This window comes from Rhizopus delemar, genomic scaffold (assembly GCF_000149305.1).
Source record: "Rhizopus delemar RA 99-880 supercont3.1 genomic scaffold, whole genome shotgun sequence".
NCBI classification, from domain to species: Eukaryota; Fungi; Mucoromycota; class Mucoromycetes; order Mucorales; family Rhizopodaceae; genus Rhizopus; species Rhizopus delemar.
This window is the reverse complement of record NW_027137827.1, coordinates 1278540-1302876: the sequence shown is the minus strand read 5'-3', so window position 1 is coordinate 1302876 and position 24337 is coordinate 1278540. Positions and strand designations below refer to the sequence as shown.

Sequence of the window (24337 nt, the reverse complement as noted above, 5' to 3'; positions counted from 1 at the left end):
AGCTGCGGATAAATACATGAAATTAAAGCAAAAAGAGAAAAATATTGAAAGGCCTTTCTTTAAAAGACTTGAGGCCTTTTTTAGCAGGTTGTTTTGCTCTCTTCATTCTAGCAATATTTATAAGAAAAAACAAGAGAAAATTATATAAGCCACAATGAAGCCTAGAACATATTTAGAAACTAGAAAAACAAACTAAAAAAAAAAGCAGTTTTCTACTTTTTATTTTTAAAACCATGTCTTCAACACAACCTACAGACACAACTGACGAAAATGTCGAGATTTGGAAGATGAAAAAGTTGATTAAAAGCCTAGAAATGGCTAGAGGGTAAAAAGAGAGAAAATAATAACATAAATACGTATATGTTTATACATTAGAATAGCAATGGTACCTCGATGATTTCACTTGTAATTCGTAAGACCTGAAAGAAGTCTCAGATACATACCACATGAAAAAATTTAACAAGAAATAATTAGCTCCAAAAGACCAAATCTCTCGCGTAGTTAAAATGCTGGCCGATGAATACGGTACCGCCTCTAATATCAAATCCCGTGTCAACAGACTTTCTGTACTGTCCGCCATTACTTCAACTCAACAACGCTTAAAGCTTTATAATAAAGGTATAGAGAGGGAAAAAGAAGTCATGTATATATAGAAAAGAGAAATAGACTGAGTCATTTTATGTATAGTTCCTGATAATGGATTGGTTGTTTATTGTGGTACCATTATTACAGACGAAGGCAAAGAAAAGAAGGTGAACATTGATTTTGAACCTCATAAGCCGATCAATACCTCTCTTTACTTGTGTGACAATAAGTTCCACGTCGAGCCACTTGCCGAACTTTTAGATAACGACGTTAAATTTGGCTTTATTGTGATGGATGGTAATGGTACGTTATTTGGTACTGTATGCGGTAACGTGCGAGATGTGATTCACAAACTTTCGGTTGATCTACCCAAGAAGCACGGTCGTGGTGGTCAGTCTGCTCTTCGTTTCTCTCGTCTTCGTGAGGAGAAGCGACACAACTATGTGAGAAAGATCGCAGAATTAGCTGTACAACTATTTATCACTAATGACAAGGTCAACGTGGCTGGCCTGGTCTTGGCTGGTTCTGCTGATTTCAAAACTGAACTGTCTCAATCCGATCTTTTTGATCCCCGTCTTCGTGCCAAAGTTGTCAAAATTGTTGATGTCTCTTATGGCGGTGAAAATGGCTTTAATCAGGCCATTGAGTTGTCATCTGAGGCCCTTTCTAATGTAAAATTCATTCAAGAAAAGCGTTTGATTGGTGATTATTTTGGTGAAATTTCTCAAGACACTGGCAAATATTGTTTTGGTGTGGATGATACCTTAAAAGCACTTGAGATGGGAGCCGTAGAAACACTGATCGTTTGGGAAAATTTGAGTACGAATAGGTATATACTCCGTGATGCCTCTGGTACAGAAAGTATCGTTTATCCTAATGCAGAAGAAGAAAAAACAAAGAGTTTCATGGTTGACAAGAGCGCTGACGCTACACCCAACTCAGAAATGGAAATTGTCGAATGTATGCCTTTGTTGGAATGGTTTACTCATAAATATAAAGAATTTGGTGCCAATTTGGAAATTGTCACAGACAGGTCACAGGAAGGTGCTCAATTTGTAAGAGGCTTTGGCGGTATTGGTGGTATTCTTAGGTACCGTGTTAATTTTGAACAACTTAATTATGAATCGGATGAATTTATTTCTGATGACGATGAAGAATACATTTAGAGAAGCAAATGCATATGTGAATATAAAAGAGTATAATCTTTATTAAGCAGAATCATTTGATTCATAATATCATTTGTGTATGTAGTTTAATAATAATATCTAAACTATATCATCGTCAACAATAAAAAAAAAATGCTTAATAAACTTTCTTTGCAAATTTATCCTTTTACTTGTTTTTCTCTTTTGTCTTCTATTGGAGCCTGCAAATCTAGTTTACAATTCTGTTTATATAAAAGATGGCTTGTTGATAAGGAAACGACACACCCTAATAATGAACTTCCTAAATTAAAAAGATTGCCAAAATCTAGAGTCAAAGAAGAAAAGTAAAAAAGTAAATGTTAAGTCTCCTTTTTATACAGGCAATGATACCTACAATAAGTAGGTTGATCTTTGAAAGGGTATAAATAAGATGCAACTACACCTCCTCCACTTCCAAACATAATAATAATTGCTACAGCTACTGCTCGAATGTCCAAAATAGGGAAATTAATAGCAGACCAGCCTACATTTGCAGCAACTGAATTGCAAAAAAATAAAAAAAAAAAAGGTTCTGCTAAGTGAACACTTTTACTTTTATCCTTCTTACACTGTACTCCAACACCAAAAGGAATTATGAAAAGTGAGCCATATTTTGCTGTTATTAATCTTTGTTTAGTATAAAAAAGGAAAAGAAAATAGTTTTTACTCCATCATTATACACTTACCCCATCGATCTTCAAGGATTCGAAGTAGCATAAATCCAACAGCTGTTATAAGGAATCCTATGGCTATTATAATACCTCTTTTATTTTTATGCTTGTCCGTCAAATATCCACCAAGGTAGATAGCAGCAGCTAGCATGACACTAGGCGGTGCAGATAAAAGTTGTGAGTTCAACACAGAAAATCCGAAACCTATTAGTTAATAAAAAAAAATTAAAAGACGATAACTTTAATACAAATATACCATTGACGATAATGGGTGTAAATATTTGAAAACTTATCAAATTGATTCCGCACAAGAAATAGCACAATGAGAACATAATTGTTTTCCAGTCTAATATTGCTTTGATGATTGCTCTGACGTCAACATGTATATGGGCTTCGGGTACTTGGATGTATAATTTATGGAACGCCTTCTGGTCATCCGTCAACCAAGACACTTGTTCAATATTATCAAATAAAAAAATATAAGATATGATTCCAAGGCAAATGGTTGGAACGCCTTCGATAATAAAGAGATACTGCCAACCATGCAAACCCTTCCTTCCTTCCAGAAATGAAGTACCATAGGCGATAGGTCCCGAGACAACTCCGGAGAGTGCAGTCATACAAAGTAGTACAGCAACGCGTTTTGAAAACTCATCTGGTCTGTAAAGTTTGGACAAGACATAAAGGATACCAGGGACATATCCACTCTCAGCTGCTCTATAGTACTTATATAAGGATACAGATGACTTATTTTAATGACTCGTTTACCCAAGCAACAATCGACAAACCAAGAGACTCTGAAAGTTTTTGGTGAAAGCCATGCAAAGAGTCACAATACCCCACACAAGCATAATGAACGATAGCCAGAAGGCGGCAGTTGAACGCTTTAAAGCAATATTAGATGGTACTTCAAATATGAGCTATGCATCGATATAAGAAAAAGAAAAACAAAACAGTAAATCTTCATATTTACATAGGTTATAAAAAAAGCTGATATGGCCAAACTTAATTGTTCTGATGTCAACTAATGAAAACCATGATTTACTGTTTATCCTTTCTTTTTACTTTATCTTACATTTAAATCATTTTTGATACCACCTAAACTATTACATGTTATTTTCTTCTGTTGTTTTTTTTATGTCTGTATTGTTTACCTTGCATTTCCAATGTTTGTACGATCCAAGAAGTCTATAAAATAAAAGACGCAAAACAAAGGCATAATATGCCGATCAATGGTACGAGCAATCAATTTTTGTTCTCTTTTTTTATCAATAAGTTGAGACTCGAAAGATTTTTTAAGAGTCAATTCGCCACAACTTTCTTTTGACATATTTAATCCTGCTATATGACTGAAACCAATGTTGATTTCTTCGTTTGTTTGTGAATTTAACATGTATTATACTAAAAAAAAAGAAAAGGAAGACGAAGAAAAAGTTCATTGCTTTTTATATGTCCAATTGCATAAACAACAAACAAAGGAAATTTCCCCCTGTTTTTACTTGTTTTGAGTAATTCAGTCCAAAAAAAAAAAAAAAAAAAAAAGATTAATGTATGCTAATAAAAAAGTTCTTTATTCTCTATTTTGAAATTAAATGCACAGATAAAATTAAGTTATTACAATTATGGTATTTCCTTTTTGTATTAAATTTCGGTTTTGTTTTCTTTTTCTAATCTCTTTTTGTCCAAAATGTGTGCGTCTTGGTATCCAGGAATCCATCCAAACAGGAATCGACCAATAGCAGGCTTACGTACACGAACAAACCAGATAGGAATAGCGAGTAAACCAACAACAATACAGATAATATATTGATAGACGCCCGCTGATCCAGCGTCGATCAAGGGTGCAATAACCAAATAAATATCAATGATGACAAACAGAATAGCAAAAGGCAACCAAACCTTAAAAGGTCTAGGCATATGCTTCGTCTTCTTTTTAAAACGCATCAAGATTAAGCCAAAGACAGCAAAACCATAAAAGAGCCAACCAGTAAAGCTGTACATCTTGGCAAGATAGGTGAAATCACCAGGAATACACCAAATGGTGGCAATGATGCCTACCAAAATCAAGGCTCGAATGGGAGTGCCACGTTTTTCATTGAGCTGTCCAAAGGCGGGAGGCATAAATACGCTATCTTCATTAGCAGAGGCCATCACTAAACGAGAAGCACCCCAAACATTACCATTGACTGCACCAAAAGTAGAAAATACAACCATAATAGCAAAGAAGTAGGCACCTCCCTTACCCATCGCAACCGATCCGAGTTGCATAGCAACAGTTGAAGAGGTAGCTACAGTGTTTACAGGCAAAGTGGCAAAATACGCCAAGTTACTGAGTACATAGACTGAGGTGACGATCGTACAAGAAATAAAAATAGCCAACGGCAAGTTACGCTTAGGATTCTTGACTTCACCCACACCATAATTTAAGTTATTCCAGCCGTTGTAAGAGAAGAGAGCCATGTACATTGCTGTACCATAATCCAATGCATTACTTGAGCTACCCTCAAAAGCCTTTTGAAAATTTTCTGTATGTCCTTTACCGAGCCATACCCAACCAATGATGATAATCATCGCAAGAGCAAGCAGTTTGGCAAACGTAAATACATTAGCAATCAAAGCGCCCGCGCGTTGTCCAAAGGCATTCAAGAGTACAACAAACCAAATACAACCAATCGTCACAAGCTTCAGCGCGTAATTGGGCATCTCAACTGTGGCTCCGGTGATATCGTTGGGATCAAAGTAAGCCATTTGTAATATATATTGGGCAAAGACAGTTGCAATAGAAGCTGTACCAATCGGATTGGTCAGCAATAGATTAGACCATGTAAAGGTCAAACCAAGGCAGATACCGTAGGATGATTTAAGGTACTGATATTCACCACCTGATTTTGTAATCATTGTGCCTAGTTCAGCATAACAAAGTGCACCAATCATACTGAGCAAACCACCAATCGTCCAGACCAAAAGTGAGGCACCCACAGTCCCTACCTTTAAAGTCACAGGTCCCGGTGAAGCAAAGATACCGCTGCCAATAATCAAACCTACAATCTATATAAGGTGTAAGAGAAAGATAGAAATACAAAGGCATATGGAGCGCTTACCATGTTACAACTACTCAAAAGACCCATGTGAGGTTCTACTGCGTTTTCGTCTTTCTCAGTTGGTCCTGCTTCAACTGTATGAAGACTTGATTCAATTGATGTGATTGAATTTTTCTTTTCCAATCCAAAAGGAGAGGAATAGCCTTCATTATGACTAAGATCTGTGGTCATGTAAACCTTTTTTATGCTTTTTTCGATTTATTAAAAAAAGGAAGCAAAAGAAAAAGAAGAAGGGATCAAGGCAATAAGATGATTATTTTTCATAGAACTGAGACAAAAAAAGTTTTTTTTTTTGAATGGGCGACCAGAGCTAGCTTCATTAATAACGAAAAGCTAATAGGATTATTCTTAACAAAATATACGTTGATATTTATCTTTAACTATCAAGTGAGTGTGTTCTTTCTTTTTTTCTTTTCTTTTCGCTTGTGTCTATCAGAAAGGTTTTACAAAACAATTAAATACTGACTGACACATTCTCACCATTGTAACACAAATCGGGTCGGCGTTTAATTAAAGTTTTTTCATTCAAGATTTTGTCCTACTTTGTTGAGTTACGCAGTGAGAACGTACAGTGCTCACGATACTAAATTTCTGCTTGCCTTTTAAGATCTGGGTCTAGTCACTGATAAAGGCTTTCCTTCTTCATATTTAATGATGTCAACCATTTGCAACATTGATATAATACGGGTAGCTATTGTCTATCTCCTTAGCATTTATTTTTCCACGGTCAACTATGAGCCTGAGAAAAAAAAGACACCATCTGCTGTATCTGTTCGTTTTTGTAGTATTTTCCTGAATGTTACTATTTTGGAACTTTCCTTTCATTAGTTGCAAATCAATAATAAAAACATAGTAACTAATGTAGAAAAATTAAAGTGAAATAGCTGAAATAATGACGTATATATTGAAGGAATTAGTCGCAGCTCTCAAAAAGAATGTATTAAAACACTAGATGTTATTGATAATGATAAAGTCGAAGTTAATATGCACATGTATTGTCTTAGAGCAATAAAAGTAGTTTTAAAGAGATTTACAAATATAGGGACCTTAGATGAAAGATTTTACCAGAAGAAAAAGAAAAGCAATTAACATAGCGTTATTAATAAGTTACACGCATCATTGAAGCAAACCATTATGTAAAATACAAAAACATGATTTATATGATAATCTTATAATCGTATACAACACTTAAACAACAGAATTAAAGCAATACTTTCTTAAAATAATAGCCAAATCCTTTTGCATCAAGGGCTTTGTAACATAATCATTCATACCAGCTTGAATACAATTTTCTTGTGCGGTGGCTTGTATATCCGCTAACGTAAAAAATATTTGATAAGCTATTCTTATTTTATATAAAATCTTCTATGTGTACCTGTCAATGCAATAATCGGTAATGGCTTTTCGTATTTCATTTTCTTTTCGTAAGCACGAATCTTCTTTGTTGCTTCTATGCCATCACATCCAGGCATATGATGATCTATCCAAGCTAACAAAAAATAGCCTGGACCCCTTGCTTTCCAGGTATCAAAACACTCAAAACCATTATTACACGTCTCAACAACAAAACCAAGCTTCCCCAGTTGCTTTACGACAAGCTTTTGAGCAATAAAATTATCTTCAGCTACAAGTATCTTCTGTCCCTTGAAAATAGCTAGTTCTTCTGGTGAAAAGCCTTCTAAAGTCTGTCTGGATGTGCTAAACGAAGAGACTGGTTTAGCCTCTTCTATTGGTTGCTGACTAGTGAAATCGGCTGGTTCATTCAATGCAGGGGGTTCTTCATGTTGAGAGAGAGCCTTAACAAGCGAGTTGAGCAATTTGAGCTGTCTAACAGGCTTTGACATACGCGTCACGAGCGGGTGAAACAAAAAGTGGTGCTGTATGATATCGACGGATGGTTTGGGTGAAATATTTGCACGTCGGACGTTATCAACAGCAGGAGCAATGAGGAGTAGTATACGAGTACGACTTAGTCTAGGCTTAGATTCAACGACTGTGATCAGTTGCTTTAGTGCGTCTGGTAATGGTGCATCAACTATGATACAGTCGTAAGGTGTACCACATTGTATTTTCTCAAAAATACATCGGATTGCTTCATCAATCGAATATTGATGGTCAAGAGATAGCCATGGCAAAGAATCCTCAAGCATGCCTTTCATACCAGTTTGACAAACAGTCAAGATTCGGGGTTGACCAAGCTGTGCAGAGAGGTCTTGTATTGTTTTTGAGCGTGAGTCACCATCGGGTTCTGCAACTACGGTCGCTCCATTCTTCACGCGAACAGTAAAGGAGAACGTAGATCCATTATTTACAGAGGAAACCACGTGAATGTCACCTTGCATTAGTTTTACAAGCTGTAAACAAATCGAAAGACCTAAGCCAGTGCCTCCAAAATTCCTTTTTTATAAAAACAAATGAATTACATGTCTACTTTCCAGTATTTAAAATTTTGTATTTACCTTGTTGTCGATCCATCGACTTGACTAAAAGGGAGAAACAAACCTTTAATTTCCTCTTCAGACATACCTATTCCAGTATCTCGTACAGATATTTTCAATAAGAGATCATCGTCGTCAAATTGCTCTTTATCCACACTACAATGAACCACCACTTCACCATAATGAGTAAATTTTATGGCATTTCCAATCAAGTTTAATAAAACCCTACCATGTAAAAAGTAAGCAACTTTTTTTTAAGGATGATTTCACTTACTGTCCAATTCGATTTCCATCTGCATATATTATTGGTGGTACGTTTTTGTCAATAAAATAGGATAATTCTACATTTTTATTGGTTGCCAAGGTGATGAGAAGCTCCAATCGATCAGCAATGATGTCCTCTACATAGCATAATCCGTAGTGTAATTTAACCTTATGTGCTTCCAATTTGGAAAAATCCAATAGGTCATCAATAATGTGAAGTAACATTTCGCAACTTTGTTTAGCAATTGATACAAATTCTCTCTGTTCAGCATCCAGGCTTGTTTCGCTCAATAATGATATCATGCCATAAAATCCTGAAAAGGGTGTCCGAAGTTCGTGTGCTTAAAAGAAAAGGCGTCATTTTTTTTTGGTTGTTTTTTAAGAAAAAAACTTACACATGTTGGCCAAGAAGTTAGATTTCATCTTGGTTGCTCTCAGCGCTTGTTCTCGGCTTGCTCTAGCTTCTTCTAAAGCTTTCAATTGTGTTTCAATCATCTGAGCATTTGTTTGCGTTGCTTTTTGTAACGATTTGAAAAGAAGTGCATTGGTGATCGAAATACCAATTTGATCACAGAGAAGGGTCAAAACATTCACATGCTTGTATGTAAATGTGCTCACGCTTGCCTGAAGATAGAGTATACCAACCAATGTGTTCTTGTGTAAGATGGGCATGCAAATTACAGAGCTCTTGTTAATATTTGTCACAAAACGTGGGTCGTCTTCTATATTGGGTATAAATAGGACAGAGTGGGTATGTATCACATAGTGTATTATAGATGTTGGCAATTTGTCGTCCTCCAAAGCATGAGGTGGATCGTAGGTTTCGCAGCTTGTACGAGTTGAGTAGGCAGCAATACCAAATTGACCCTCCTTGATAATAATTGCACCTGATTCAGCACCAGCATTAGCCATGATGATACCTATCATTCTCTTGAGCAGTTCATCAAATGAGTTCATTTCATTAGAAATTACTATTAAATTAAAGATAGCTTAAAAGGTTTGTAAATGATAAGAATAAGTCGCGGTTCTTTACCTTGGGAACTCTTGATAATAGAGGTCAAATCAACCATATCCAAGGAAAACAAAGTAGCTTCTGGTTTTTCTGACGAATCTACCGCTGCTGATGACTCTTCATTTCCAGAATTTGCCTCTTTTAATGATGGGTCAGTTGCTGTCTCATCGCTGGTATTGTCCCATATGTTTCCTTCATTTACATTGGCCGTGAAGCCGACAATCACGTCCTCTGTTTGCACTCCACAATCTCGATTGTTGCCAAGCAAGTGGTCAAGCAAATGTTTATATTTCCTTTGAAGATACTTGACTTTCCCATAAGCACCCCACTGTCGATAACAATCAATGGATTTTTCGAGCATAGGCAAAGCAAGCATATCCAAACCAACACGTATATAGTGCTGTGCAACAAGCTCATGAACAAAACCCAAAACAGATATCCAGTTGTCCTTTTGAGAATGTTCGATTGCTTTGTTGAATAGATCCAAGGTTGTTTTTAAATTGTCCTCTAATGTGGATAACTGAGCACACTACGAATATATAAAAAAGTAAGCAGTGATTGAGTGAAAATATGTCACATATTTCTTTTACCAATATTTTGTAATTCAAACCATAGTTGACGTTAGAATAAGAAGCCAGGATAGAAAAATTTTCTTTATGGGCATCGAGCTGTGCTTTATATTTTTCACGTACTTCAGGTTCAAGGTCTTTGTCACGTAAGCGTTCAATAATAGCAAGGCTGTGATAGTAAATAGCAATACCGATATGGCGATGTCTAAAAATTGGTTCAGTTGTTTCGAAATAAAGATCATTGTAGTTTCTCTTTCTATACATTGTCCCATTTAAAGAATCATTAAATATCTCGAATCCTGAATCGGCTGCTTCTTTATAGAATCCAAAATGAAATAAAAGGATAATTTTACAGCTGTAGTGCCTAAAAGATCACAACTTAAGTAGAAAGCACATGCAATAAAAATAGAGATGATTTTATTTACCAACTTAGCGCGTTTCCAGAGCTTTGGCTTTTTAAGTTGTTAACATAGGTTGTTTCATCAAATATCTCGGATTCATTCATCATTGTTTTTGGGTCCAGAAGAGAATCCGTTTTTCCTTGAAATACCAATACAGATCTTAATAGTGATATATTCAAAACTAAAACGTCTTTTGCTCGATTTCTTTTGGATTCGTCCAAAGATTTTTCGATATAACAACGAATATCTGTCAAGTGGCGGCCTGTCCAGTATAAAGTGGTCGAAGCATGAAATAAGGCTAAAGATGAATAAAGCTAACAGCATATTTAACTCGGAGTTCTTTTCATGTATATATTTTTTTACCCCATCTCCCGCTGCTACAGCATAAGTGTAGGCTTTTTGAAACTGTTCAAAGTATTGGTGTATTGGTACGCCAGTCCATTGAGCCAACATGGAATGGTGAACAATAATAGCACGAGCAATTTCTGAATTACCAGCGTACTTTTTCGCCATGGTCATACCAATTTTGCCCAACTCAACGGCAAATGAAAATTCCATGAGACGTGCAGCCGTACATCCGGCCCAGACAAATCCACCACCACTAGAAGAAGTATAGCCCGAATCAAGTGAAAGTTCACAAATTTTGAGTCCCAAGATGTCAGCCAGGTTTGGGTCCAGCCAATAAGCACCCATACATCCCTCATTTAAAAGAATCATAGTGGCCAGCCTCTTGCTATCTTTGCAAGGCCTAAGCTTATTGAGAGCATCAAACCCAATACTATTCACAGTTGATTTGACCCGGTGGTAAAGACCCATTGCTTCATCTTCAATTATAACACCCAACTCACTGAGTCCATTCAGAAGAATATCAATGCCTTGACGATAATTTGTGTCTCGAAAACAGGCTCTTGCTTGTATACACCAAATTTGAACTCGTTCAAGTGGGTAATCTTGGGTGTGTCCAAGAACTTCTTGCACCATTTGGTTGTGTTTATTAGCGCTCAAGCTACTGCAGTTTATCAACTTGAGTAATTTGATGTAAAGGCTAAGAGTCTCCTCAAAAGATGAGTCTGGGCCATCTCTCCATCTGTCCTGGGGAAGCAGCGAGAAAGCGCATTCGTAGTAAGCCACCGCAGTTTGAGGTGCACCTGCAGCCGTTGCTTCATTACCAGCTTTAATCAACACCTCACGAAAACATCTTGTCTTGTCACACAATCGAATCAAGTTGGCACTCTTCAACAAATGATCTGCAACCCAAAACACTTTCCTATCTGCCTCTTCCTCTTCCTCTTCCTCTTCTTCGGCCATGAGCATTTGCCCGATCTTGAAATGCATTTTTTCTCGTTGGCTGTCATTGACGATCAGCATTGAAGCTGCCTGACAGTAGCGATCATGAGTAAAATTAAAGTCATCACCAGCCTTATACTGAACAATGCCTTCATTCAGTGCAGTCTGTAGACCGGTCATTGCCTCCTCTTGCATTAACCACTTGATTTTCCTAAAGTTAAATACGTGACCTATTAAACTTGCCCACATCAGCAAAGCTTGAGTGGGTGTATCAAGGGATTTAAGATGTGAGACCAGCTGGCGAACGTCAAAGATACTTTGATGCTTCTTGTTGTCCAGCCGAAATTTCCAATTCTTATCGTTCCAATCAAACCAGATGTCATCCTTGCGTTTCATGATTCGAAGAAATTGCTTTGCAAAAAAAGGATTACCTCGAGTCCAGGTATAGATGAGGTCAACAAGTGGCCTGATGATGTCAAGCTGCTGCGGGTCGTAAGTGCTGTAGAATGTATGACGGACTAATTCTTGGAGGATATCAATTGAAAGTGGTTGAAGTTGAATGTTGGTGACAGAATGGTCATTGGTATTTTCGAGTATCTTGACAATACTTTGAGGTGTTTCATCTCCATCTCGAAAAGTAAGGATAATAAGTATAGCGATTCGAGAGCGAATAAGTACACGGATTAGATTGATAGATGGCTCATCTGTTTAAAAAAGGGAGTGGTGTGTTTATATGGTTTCACTTCTTCTCATGTACCTTTTATTAAGTACCTGCTTCTTGTAAATCATCCAGACACTAATAAAAAAAGAAATCATTCTTAATGACCTGTAAAAGAAAAGGTCATAATACAGCTTTTTTATTTTTTTACCAGAGTTGTCATTTTTCTACGCGCGATAATCTTTATAATACTAAGAAATACCTGTCAAAAAAAAAGAATAGATCAATAGAAAGCATCTTCTCATCATTATACACCCTTACAGAATGAAACCGTATTTCCGTGTTTAAAATACTCGATAGTGCATCATCATCAACTGGATTTATCTTTTCTTTATAATCATACAAAATAGGTTTCAATTCTGGTACCTTACTAACCAATAACCGGACATTACTAAACTGAGGGCCTAAGTTATCCTTCAGCTCTCTATAAAAGTCTTTGACTACGGATTCTGGCTCGGTCAAAAGCTGCCTTAGTATGGACGATAGGCAACGCAATAAGCCATTGTAGGGACTCTTTTGGTTTTTGTCAAACTTGGCTGTGGCTGTATATCCTGATTGACGAGCCTCGATATGGATAACGGAAGCCAGAGTCGATTTGCCAATTCCACCGGGACCCCTGAGAACAATAATCTCTGACTGAGAAAACTGTTCCTCATCTTTACTTCTTTCATATAAAACACTCACACGGTCAATGACATTGCGAATCTGCTCCAGCTCTTTTTCTCGGCCGTACACACCATCAGCTATCTTAAACACTGGGTTTACGTCATGCTGACCTAAAGGAAAGAATACAAGAGTCTAAAGAAGGAAGTATATGAGTGGTTTTCTTCTTCTTTTTTTTTGCATCCTCGTGCATCTTTATTCATTTTACCTCTTCTACTTGATTCTCTAGTCTTTTTTGGCATTCCAACAAATCTTTCTTCAAACCGTAAGCGCTATCATATCTCTCATCCACACTCTATATATATTCAAATAATTCTTAAATAACATGTGTATAGTTTTTCAATACTCTTTACCTTTCTAGTTAATTTGTCAATGATTAAACTAATCACAGGTGGAATATCTTTTCGAAAGTTATGAACAAAAGGAACATTTTTTGATAAGATGGCCTCAATTACATCCATTGCTGTGCCTTCAAATGGAGCACGGTTTGTTAATAGTATAAAGAACATGATACCCAAAGAGTATAGGTCAGCACGATGATCAATCACATTGGATGTTCGACCTGTTTGTTCCTAAATCTATTCTATTAGTTTACTTCATCTTTATCTCTATCTTTTGACTTATATATATACTTTACTGGACTAACATAGACGAGTGAAGATTGAAGTTCTTTCGATGAATAAAGTCTGTGATGATAGGCTGATACAGTGTCTTGCAAATTAATAGTAGTAGCCACTTTATCCGCCATAAGTGATCGCCAGCGAGTCAACAACAGATCCTCATATGACTTCAAACCACCACCAAAATTCCAAATCTTGACCTTTAGTCTATCCAAATCTTGATCATGGTGGCAGTAAAATGCCGAAGGTCTGAGTTCTCCGTGAATGACACCATTTTCGTGCAGGAACTGTAATACCGAACAACATTCAATGGCAAACTTGAGAAAAACATTGAGAGTGAATGCCTTACAGGGCAAAGGCTCCCTTTCGGGAGGCCATGTGGTTGACTTGTCGGGTAAGGCGCAAATGGAGTATAGACTATGGTAATTATCCTGAAAGTAAAGAAAATCGTCAGGTCGAACGTCGCTGTATAGTAGTACTGCTAGACCATTCTGTGGTAAAGAGACGTATTCAATAGGTTGAGGAATGTTTTGTGGACAGAGTGGATAAATTCGTTTGGATAAGTAATATTCTCGTTCAAGACGAATCAAATGTGGTGAGATTTTAGCCAAGATAGGCTTATTATCTGTTAGTCTATATAAAAGAGAGTTAAGTAATCTATATATAAAAGGGAAAGGGACAAAAGAATGACCTTTTTCCGAGACTGATTGCTATTAGACTACCTGCCCCATTCAATTCTACAGGTTTAGCAAATATATAATTTGGTATCTTTAGTTCAAAGGTATCATAATTTATATCAAAATTGCCGGAAGAATTTCTATGAGGAAATGATTTATGCTTTATTTTCGATTTATTATTATCTTGTTTATAAGAAGACATGTTGAAGAAAGATAAACAGTGAAAAATAAAAAGAAAAAAAAAAAAAAGGTCGGGTTAATGACAAAATTCCAAATTTAGATAAATGTACCAAAGGCACGGGATCAAAGGGGTACATTATTCATTAAAGGAGCCATCATTGGTACTATGTCTCGTTGGTAATATTTAAGCATAGTCACCCTGATTTTCCTTTTCAATTTGATTGTGTATGAAAATAAGCAAAAGGCCCAATATATCTGCAAAGATGATTTAGTGGTATGATATAGATGTACTTGTGATCCTTACATAGAGAGCTGTGATTAAAATGGCACATAAAATAGTAAATTTTAATTCGTTTTCCCAGGTACGATTACAATTATAGAAGTCGTTAGAGTTAAAACTGAACAGTTGATCTTCTTGCTTTTGTTGTTTTAAGAGCTCATTACTGAGTGAAATAGAACTTATATCAACACACCATAGAATATAATAATCCCTTTCAGTAATAAATAATATAACAATTGCTATTATATTTGCTACTAATAACAATACATTGATATTAATGACTACAGAGACAGTCCGTATACCATATTCCGATCTCTAATAAGATACAAGTTAGAAAGAAAGTAAAAGGTACGTAGGTACATATACTAAATAGAGAAAAAATAATGCTCCCAAGCAAACACCAAATAAGACAAGATTAATTGCACCAAAGACGTAAACTGCAATAGGTGTATTGGTGTAGGAGTAAAATGCTATAACAAAATATTGATTCAGTCTCTCTTTTTTTTTTTTTGCTATTCAACTTACGGCTTTTACTTTGAAATGATAAAATAGCAAAGTATAAGGATAAGCCTGCCCATATTAAACAGCAAAGCATAGATCCTATTTGTAAATGAATACAGCCGCAACATTTGTGTATATAAGGATTGTTAGAGTAAATAATACGTTCTTTAGGTATTAACATAAAAAAAAAGCAAAAATAAAAAAGATAGCAGAAGAGGGACATGTCTACGTTAGAAATTACGTTTATATCACTTTATTAAAACAAACAGTTTACTTAAAACATACAATTTTATGGACAATGAACCCAGCTCTTAATGTATTTTATTTTTTAGAAACATTTTGCGTTTGGCTCGGTTTCATTTTACTGTTATTGTATTACTATATACGTTTTTGTTTAATTATTGTCCTGTTATTACCTTTTGAGCACAGCATAATCAAAGAAGTTTGGACTAAAGTAAATATTGCCACAAGGAGGGCTTGCTTTGAAGCTAAATGGTAATTCTTAAAGCCGCATGATCTAAACGGAAACGACAGAGCGTTCTGATTGCTGAGAGTAAAAATGACACTATAAGTTCTCTGGTTCAAAATGTAAAAACAAGAAACTCATTAAAGTCAGTGTATAATTTGCATGTATAAATAGAATGTTGATATATGTTATTTCGACTTGCACAATAGAATTAATAAATTCTTGTAATATGTTTTTTTATATGTTTAACCATACAATACGTTCATATTAGGCAGTACTACCAGTCAGCAACATTTATTTTACATAGGAATGCAAAGCCTAAAGCAAAGTATGATTTTTTATAAAATAATTAAATCAAGTGGTTCAAGAGCTTCCTAATAAGTTGGAAAACTATTATCCCAAAGAATTATAAGGCTAGCTTTTCGGCTACTGATATCTATTTCTGGGAATTAACATTCTTGACGATGCCAGTGTCTGGGTTTTCTGCGAAAAAGGAAGCATGAAAAGTAATAGATGAATGCTAAAATAAAGCAGGGTCGAATCCAAAATGTTTAGTCAATCTTGTGAAATAAAGGCTCTCTCGCGCAAAATAAATCATCAAATAGTATAAGGATTAGGTGATGCAAGTATATGGAATAGTGATCAAAGGTCCTGTCCAGCGTGCTGTGTCCGCTTTTTCGTTGACAAAGGCATCATTAATACAACTGTACCCCATGAGCTCTTCCCATCCAAAAAGGCTTGGGCTCAACTTTTGTTTTATTATACAGTTTCCTTATTTGAGACCTATTTTCCAAACAGGTGATTTCCAACTTAATTTCACTACTTTATCTTTTTCTGGGTATGTCAAAGAGGAGGCAAGCGTCGAAGCCATCTGTCTTAACATGACAGCAAAACATATCCTTTTCATTTTCAGGTGTCTCTAGTGAATCATTTAGACTAGTATTTGTTATAAGAAGTGATATATAATACCAGAGGCATCCATGATAATGAACATAATGCCAATGTATGTACGCATACCTTTTATAGCCAAGTTTACTGAAATTAAAAGCGTTATGAAACATTTTGAGCATGTCATTGTAACCATTCATGTCGAAGTTGATTGCTTAGTGTTACTTTCCAATGCTTTAGTATTTGTAGTTGTATACCTTTACTTTAAATGGGGGATTGGAAAAACACTAATTAGCCAAGGCATGGATTTTTGATCTTCACAATTTTTGGCCTTTTGTTCGACTTGACTAGCAATATATATCAGTATAGGTATAAATTGGACAGGAGCAACGGAAAAATTCTCAGTTGTAGGTACTATGATCATTTGTTCATCTAATTTACTGCAAATATAACCAATTGGTTTATTTTTTGAAGAGAAATCAAATTTAGACACATTGGCCATACAAATTTGTCTTTCAGTAATTTTTGTCAGCAATATCCAAAACATACTTGATTAATGATCTTGATATTCATTTCCTATTTAAAGTATAAGGCCGTTCTTCATTATACATTACATATGCATCGCATATTTGAACTTATAGGATAAATAAACCCTATGCTTCTGTGAAAGTAATACAACATCATTTTTCAAAGTTTTCAACAACAGTGTTTAAATAAGCTGTAGTTATCATTGCACATTTAGCTGACAAAGCATCACTATAAACTTAACATGGATAGTCCTTTATGCTAAAAATAGTTGAGAGAAATCTGACCTTGGATTCATCAAAAGCAAACACAGCTGAACTGTTCAGAAAGTTGGAATCGGTCACACACACTCCCATGATAAGCTGAGAGGTTGAGTATTAAAAATTGTTGCTGAACAGATAATTGTAATTAACTAATTCTTTGTTGTTCACCAAGAAAAAGTTGACAAATAATTGTGCTCTAAGTAGTACGTTTCTAATAAAGTCAGATAGCTCAATGAAAACATATTATACTGTGGCTTTATAATAGATGACAAGTAGGCTTTTCTTGTATATCGTTCAAAGTCCATTCCTCAGCTTTTCTATCATTGCTTCGTCCATGGTCTTGTTATGATACTCGAACTCTTTGGAGATTGAATTCTTGTGTCCCTTTTTCCTACATTTGCTATAATTGAGGATTTCATCTTAAAGCTCAGGTTCTTATCGGCTAGCTATGATTGACTTGCTAAGAGAACTTCGTCTGAATCAAGATACTCAGTAAGTTTTTCTAGTTTCTTTAAATCTAAAGTGAAGTACTCTTAAATGAGGCAATAAGATTGCGTTTTGGAAATGGAAATGTTTGGATACTTTTCAATCAAATTTTTTTTATCTGTTCTAAATTCATGAGTGCAAAATTGTCAACAAGTTTCACAACAATGTGGGCTCTACTTCCAACACATTCTTTTTAGCACGATTTTTTTTCTTCTCAGGAACTTTTTGATTTTCATTCCACATCTTTCGAAAATGATATACAATAGAAAGTGCAATTCGTATTCTTGACGTGACATCCTTTACGGGAATCATCTCAGTTGTCAAAGAGATAAAATTGGCAATTTACTTGTCAGTGCATGGTTTGTAAGATATTGAATTCTTGGAATTAGTATTTGTTGCAGCGTTACTTGCAAAGCTTTTAGATAAACTTTGTATTTTGATTTTTTTTTTTTTTTCGTTCTTTCTAGTTGTATTTTGTTCATTATTTGCTTTATCAATCGTTCCACGCATGGCCGGCATCAAGCTGGTATAAATATCTGTTACTTGCTCCTCAGAATTATTGAAATATTCAAGAGAGAGGTCTTTCGTATGAACATCTATTGTCATTATTATTTTTATGCTGTAGTAAGATGTGTTACAAAAAAGGTCGTCAATTCAGTTACATTTTCTCAGTTAACCAATAAAATTTTTCTTATTTCAGGAGTTCTACATTGTCATTTGTTTGGAAAACACTACAGTAGTTTTATAACAGTCACAATGCAGTGAAACGATTCAACAACAGACTCGCGCAGTGTGTGTACGTATGTGTAAGAAAGGAGCAAAACTTTTTTGTTATTCGTTTCTATTTTTTTTACCCATCCAACAGAAAAGCAGGGATGGTTATACCTCAACCAGAACCTTACAATTTACTATCGACAGAAGGATCCGATATGGATGTTTCTGACGATGAAGTTGTAATTTATGATCCTCCACAAACAGTAATATTTTTTTTATTTTTATCTTCATATTCTACGCACGATTCACCATGTCTTATAACAGGACACACAAGCACAGGAAGACGACGATATGGATTCCGTTATAAGTTACCAAACAGCACCCAGTTCTCCAGAAACACCCGCACCTCAGCCTGATTGGGAAACTGAATGTCAACGACTGACTCGCCAATTAGAAAACACAGAACGTGAAAATGCCGAACTCTCTGATAGAATATCTCAGCTCAAAGTTAATCAAGAGGATTTAAAGTTACAGATGCTTGAACTCAAGGCTCGTACTTCACTTGCTCGTAAAGAAAATCCTGCGCGTATTAACCGACCTCCCGTCGAAGCGCTCAGAGAGGAATATTTAACTCTTCAGAAAGAAAAAAATAGGATAAAAAGCCTTTATTCTAGCACAAAGAATTCCAGAGATGCATCTGGTGTGCGTATGAATCGCTTGCTGGAGTTTAAGAGTATAGGTAGGAACTGGACAGATCAAGATGAAATAGGGTTGAGTAATATGCGTGCCGAATATGAGCATGCAAAAAAAGAGTTCAAACAGGCTGAGATGGCTAGGGCGGATAACAAGCGGGCTAATAATGAATTTAAGAAAAAGTTAGAACTGCTTGGTATTGCGCTTAAAACAGTTAAACAAACACCTGAGCCCGTTACTCCTGAGCCGTCGATGCAGGTTAGGCAGCAAGAAAATATTGAGCAACATAAACGTCGATTAAGCGCTGGGAGTGAAACAGATTCGTCAGCTAAGCGTAGCCGACTTAGTATTCATACACCAGACAGCTCTAATTCTGTAAATATAATACAAAAAAGATCAAAAAGAATACAAATGTTGATATGCACTACTTTTTATATTTAACAGGTTGGAAATAGACCATCTTCGTCAACATCAAATGTAAGTAAATTATCCTTAAGTGTGAAACGTTTGTGTATTTAATATTTTCACAAAGATGGCTTCCGTTGATAATGGTTTCAGGGTAAATTTATAAGAAAAAGAAAGAGAAATAGAAGAATTCTAAATACAATATGCGCAGGATGTCTCAAATAAGAAGGACTATACTTCAATGAGCTATCAAGAAAGACAAGAAGAGCTAGTGAAGTTTATTGAAGATATGATTGTCGATTATGAAAAATATTCAAAAGAGATAAACAGTGGTCAAACTTCAACTAACAAACAAGTAAATTTGTTACCAACTCCTAAAGCGGCTGAAATAAAGACTCTTGCAAAAGAGAGTACTTTGTCGCATACTTCTTCAACCATTTCGCTAAAAGAAAAAGAAGAAGCTGCAAAACAAACAGAAGGACATCAAAGCAACGTGAGTCTTGGATGCTAAAAGATAAGGATTAATATTCATTCTTTCTGTAGAGGCGCCTTCAACCTAATGAGTTTGTTGCTAGTCCTTTGGATTCAAATCAAACACAGCAAAATCATTCAAACACTCTGTCTTCTTCCGCCATTTCACTTAAAGGGAAGGAAAAGGCGACTGAACAGCAAGTGGAAGAATACCAAAATAATGTGAGATTTGAACACTAGAAAATAAAGGTCAATGCTAATTCTTTTTATAGGGACACTTTCGACCATATCGTTCTATTGTTAATTCTTTGGGTTTAAACCAAGGACAGCAGTATCACTCAAATTTACCAACAACTAAAACCTTTTGTAATTATGAAGCAAAAGGTGGTCAGTGTAATGATAAAAGATGTGATGCTTTACATTTGCGAGACTTTGGAAGAAATTAGTTCAATGAAAAGGGATTCTTTTTTATTATTATTCAACGAATTTTTTTTTATATACGCTTAAAAAAATAAAAATGTAATTATTGTTATGATACAAAATGTTGAGAGTATTGTTATTATTATTAATATTATTATTTTAACCTTAGCCACATATCCTTTAATCTATTAGATGACTTTGGATTTACTTTGGGTTCAACAAGAATTGATTTTTTATATTGTTCCTGTAAATAAATGTGTTAGTTATAAAATAATTTATAAGTTGTGTTATTACTTCTTCTGATAATAAAGGGCAATCTGCTATTGAAGAAAGCAATTTTAAATCAGGCTCAATTGCATAAGCTTCATATTTAAACTTCATAATAGACATGATTGTTTCACCCATCAATCTAAACTTATCCCAGTGGATCGTTCCATCTATACGATGGTCCTTGTTAGCTTCTGCAAGAGAAACCAAGTCTTGATTGTGGACACCTCTGTTACATATTAATACATGCGTATGTAACCAAATTTATAGCGACTTACAAGTAAGGTATACCGGGCCCTTTAGTGGCCTTTAAAGCCATACGATAAGAACTAAATGATTTATCTGTACTCATCAAGCGTTCGAGACTTTGAAATTGTTTGTACAACTTTTTTCCAATGACTGCTTGCCGCGTTTGTTTTAATCTCAAGATGGAAGCGCTGTTGATCCCTGCCAGAACAGCCATAAGCGAGTTATAGTTGTACAAGTTTCGCAGTTCGATGGCAATCGACATAAATTTCAATAACAACGATGCTCGTTTACTTGTCCGTGGTTGGCTCACAATAAGTGTTGCAACCCATGCAGAAATAAAGTTGAAGTGAGCAATAGAGGCTGAAACCATATTATTCGCAGTTAAATTCGTGCCGTTGTTCCACATATTACGTATAAATTCACGGTCCTAAAATGATATAAATTTTAATACAGAATAATAATAATAATAATATTGGTCTTATTACTTCTATACGAGAAAAGATTTGTGTTTCAATCCAAGTCAACTGTTTTGCTATATGAAGATCCGTACTTTTCATGAATAGTTTCATATTCAATTTGTCTTCAGTGCGAAAGTTACTCATGATGCTCAAATGAGTTGTCCAACCACTGGTAGCTGTTAAAGTTGAAGCTGTGTAATTTCTTTTGCTATTGCTGGCGTCAATGTTGATCATACCACCTGCGAACTCGGTACGGCGGATCTCTGAATGTGAATTATGATGTACGACCGAACTCGCTGTTTTATCTTCTAGAGGAGATTGAGGTGGTGTATCCTGCAATAAATCAAAGGTACCAGAGAGATAACCACTGTCTTTTTTGCTATTGGAAAACACGTCTTGATCAGTCATGCCCCAGACCCCATCTGGATCGGTTAAAGGTGGTTCACGTACGACCAAGGGAGCCAAATTGTCACATATAGGAGTAAAGGCATCATATTTTGATATGCGATCTAAAAAGACAATCATATATCTTCTAGCTTGTGGAGCATAAAAGTCGTTCCAATGGTATGATAACCAGTATACAAAAGCATTGTGAATTCTTATTATAAAATAAACTAGTTTTAGTTACGCTTGTATCACGTTTGTCTTTAAAATACCTCTTTTGTTGTTCAGTTAAGAAGGGTAAAAATCCATCATTCTCAAATCTATAATCAATTTGCTTTGTATATTATTAAAAAGGGTAAACAATTATAATAGTCTATATCTTTCTCTTTCTCTCTTTACCTTTCAACAAGTTGTTTAATAAGCTCAGTAGGTCTCATAAATTTTCTATAAAAGGTAAAGAAGATTGGAAGCATATTTTTATCTATTTAGACACTTAGTAACTACATATTTGTTTAATAAATCACACTTACCACTTTCTTTAGATAATAAGCGATCCAGAAGATCTTCTATACTTAAACCTGTCCCAAAATAATCGCTATTCATCAAAAATAAGTAAAAAAGTGTATATTTTAAGCATTTTTATTTCATTTTTTTTTACCTACTCTCATTCGATCCACAGCGGCTCATTTTATTCTGAGAAGGAGAAAAAGAACAAGAAATTGGACTGAGAGATGGATTTAATATAGTATCATCGGAATCGGCTTCATCTTCCGATGTAGTACTGGGATCATGAGTTTCCATTAAAAGTGAAATATAAATATGTTGCAAGTCTTCAGGAAAGACATCCATATTTTGTATTCCGTTATCAACGTGTACAATAGGACCTGGTCGTAATTCAATCTTGTAAGTTGGTATATTCCTTTTTAGTTCAAACTCTATTTTTATTAAAATAAGGAGTTAGCAAGGGCGGAAACGCAAAAAAAAAAGGAGTAGGTTTATTACTTGACAAATTTAGCGCGTCTTGCTTATAACATAATAAACCACCGTGAATAATAGGTAATTGTTTCTATTGTGTAGACGTATAAGTAAAATGTTTTCCTTTCTATCTTTGTCTTTGTACAATATGTTTGAATTCATTCACTTCAATAATTTCCAGGAAGTATTCCTTATTATTGATATTAAGTTTTGCTCGGTGACATTGAAAGTCTAATACAAAAAATTACTAACTTTGCAAACCGTCTATTTTTCTCTTTACTAGGATAGTTGGGGTTATGTCTTAAAACCGAATTTGGTAAACTACATTTAATAAATGCTGTCTTTCCAATATTGGGTTTTCCATAAACAACAATCACTAAAGGCTCTTTGTTATTATTCCACATTCTTCTTTTTTTAAAAAAAAGTAAAAACAAACGAAGAAAAAGGCTCAACAAAAGCTCGTAAACAAGGAGTAAATTAAAAACAAAACCAAAACGAATTGACAGCTTTTTTTTTTTTGTGTGTACAAATCTTCCTTCTCCTTATTTTTTATTTAAGCAATATTCGCCAGATAATCTTTAACTTCATTTAAGCTCAGTTTTCTAAACAAAGGAATCTCCTTTCTTTCTCCACCATGAATACCAACAGTACTTTTACCAATAATACCAATTTCTAAGCTATTTTCTGTCATTTGTCCTTCAAATCCTTCCTTGAGCTATTACTATATTAGCATGAAAAAAAGACTGTTAATTGTTAGGTGGCTTACGGTTAAAATGGCTGTGTGTACTGCATCTTCCAATTCCATTTCTTCGTTATATCTTTTCTCCAAAAATGTCTTTGCATTAATCATATTTTTACCAATTGCGCTTGCTTTCCATGCGAAATAAGATCCAGTTGGGTCAACTTGATAAAGTGCTGGTCCATTTACTTCATCGTATCCTGCAATTAAAATAGAAACACCAAAAGGACGTACACCACTTTACAAAATATTAATAAAAATCATCATCAACTTTTTATGTTTTTTTTACCCGCTTTGTGTATATTCTTGCATTACACCAGCAACTTCTTGTACAAGAATACGAACTGGAGGCTCTTCCATATAAACTCTTTTATAAGCTTGTGCTGCTTTACGTGCCTTGCTCACCAACACACGAAAATCAGGTCCCATACCAGAATAAACCATGCCAATATTGGCGCAAACCATCTCAACCTTTTGAACTGTAGAATCATCTACAAGGCTAGAAGCTGACTTCTTTTCGGTAGCAATAACAATGCCGTTGGTGGCTGCAATTAAGGAATGTCAAAAAAAAGAGAGAGAGAAATATAACTTCTACTTAATTTTACCTTTGATGCCCACACTTGTAACACCACCAGAAACAGCATTTAATGCATATTCAATTTGTACGAGTTTTCCAGAAGGTGAGAAAGTTGTAAGTGAGAAACTGTATCTGTCAGCCATTACGTTTTTTTTTTGTTTAAAAAGAGAGAAAACTTGCAAGAAAAACAAGAAAAAAGGACTCGT

General features: G+C 35.2%; 7 protein-coding genes across 7 annotated transcripts; 2 read left to right on the top strand and 5 right to left on the bottom strand.

Annotated features, from left to right (window-relative positions):
* Positions 1–233: 233 nt before the first annotated feature.
* RO3G_00516 (eukaryotic peptide chain release factor subunit 1) lies at positions 234–1751 on the top strand (the record flags this gene model as incomplete). The annotated part of the gene is made up of 4 exons (XM_067655107.1): positions 234–325; positions 381–412; positions 475–618; positions 688–1751. The coding sequence occupies 4 exons, from the start codon at positions 234–236 to the stop codon at positions 1749–1751; spliced, it is 1332 nt and encodes a 443-aa protein (XP_067511208.1).
* Positions 1752–2102: 351 nt separating this feature from the next.
* RO3G_00515 (uncharacterized protein) lies at positions 2103–3601 on the bottom strand (the record flags this gene model as incomplete). The annotated part of the gene is made up of 7 exons (XM_067655106.1): positions 2103–2120; positions 2207–2268; positions 2456–2644; positions 2697–3157; positions 3209–3360; positions 3516–3538; positions 3595–3601. 7 exons carry the CDS (start codon positions 3599–3601, stop codon positions 2103–2105), a joined length of 912 nt encoding a protein of 303 aa, XP_067511207.1.
* A 480-nt stretch (positions 3602–4081) lies between these two features.
* On the bottom strand, positions 4082–5712 carry RO3G_00514 (uncharacterized protein; the record flags this gene model as incomplete). The annotated part of the gene is made up of 2 exons (XM_067655105.1): positions 4082–5488; positions 5542–5712. The coding sequence occupies 2 exons, from the start codon at positions 5710–5712 to the stop codon at positions 4082–4084; spliced, it is 1578 nt and encodes a 525-aa protein (XP_067511206.1).
* A 1017-nt stretch (positions 5713–6729) lies between these two features.
* RO3G_00513 (uncharacterized protein) lies at positions 6730–14392 on the bottom strand (the record flags this gene model as incomplete). Its single annotated transcript, XM_067655104.1, has 16 exons — positions 6730–6857; positions 6917–7938; positions 8001–8204; positions 8254–8584; positions 8639–9214; positions 9277–9784; positions 9846–10188; positions 10250–10539; positions 10589–12216; positions 12284–12308; positions 12382–12432; positions 12606–13028; positions 13102–13188; positions 13247–13465; positions 13531–14146; positions 14205–14392. 16 exons carry the CDS (start codon positions 14390–14392, stop codon positions 6730–6732), a joined length of 6639 nt encoding a protein of 2212 aa, XP_067511205.1.
* A 5326-nt stretch (positions 14393–19718) lies between these two features.
* RO3G_00512 (uncharacterized protein) lies at positions 19719–20302 on the top strand (the record flags this gene model as incomplete). Its single annotated transcript, XM_067655103.1, has 3 exons — positions 19719–19745; positions 19803–19946; positions 20135–20302. 3 exons carry the CDS (start codon positions 19719–19721, stop codon positions 20300–20302), a joined length of 339 nt encoding a protein of 112 aa, XP_067511204.1.
* Positions 20303–20636: 334 nt separating this feature from the next.
* On the bottom strand, positions 20637–22689 carry RO3G_00511 (uncharacterized protein; the record flags this gene model as incomplete). The annotated part of the gene is made up of 7 exons (XM_067655102.1): positions 20637–20726; positions 20777–20978; positions 21028–21425; positions 21484–22054; positions 22240–22321; positions 22371–22435; positions 22499–22689. The coding sequence occupies 7 exons, from the start codon at positions 22687–22689 to the stop codon at positions 20637–20639; spliced, it is 1599 nt and encodes a 532-aa protein (XP_067511203.1).
* Positions 22690–23368: 679 nt separating this feature from the next.
* On the bottom strand, positions 23369–24274 carry RO3G_00510 (uncharacterized protein; the record flags this gene model as incomplete). The annotated part of the gene is made up of 4 exons (XM_067655101.1): positions 23369–23530; positions 23582–23792; positions 23844–24099; positions 24160–24274. 4 exons carry the CDS (start codon positions 24272–24274, stop codon positions 23369–23371), a joined length of 744 nt encoding a protein of 247 aa, XP_067511202.1.
* Between the last annotated feature and the right edge of the window lie 63 nt (positions 24275–24337).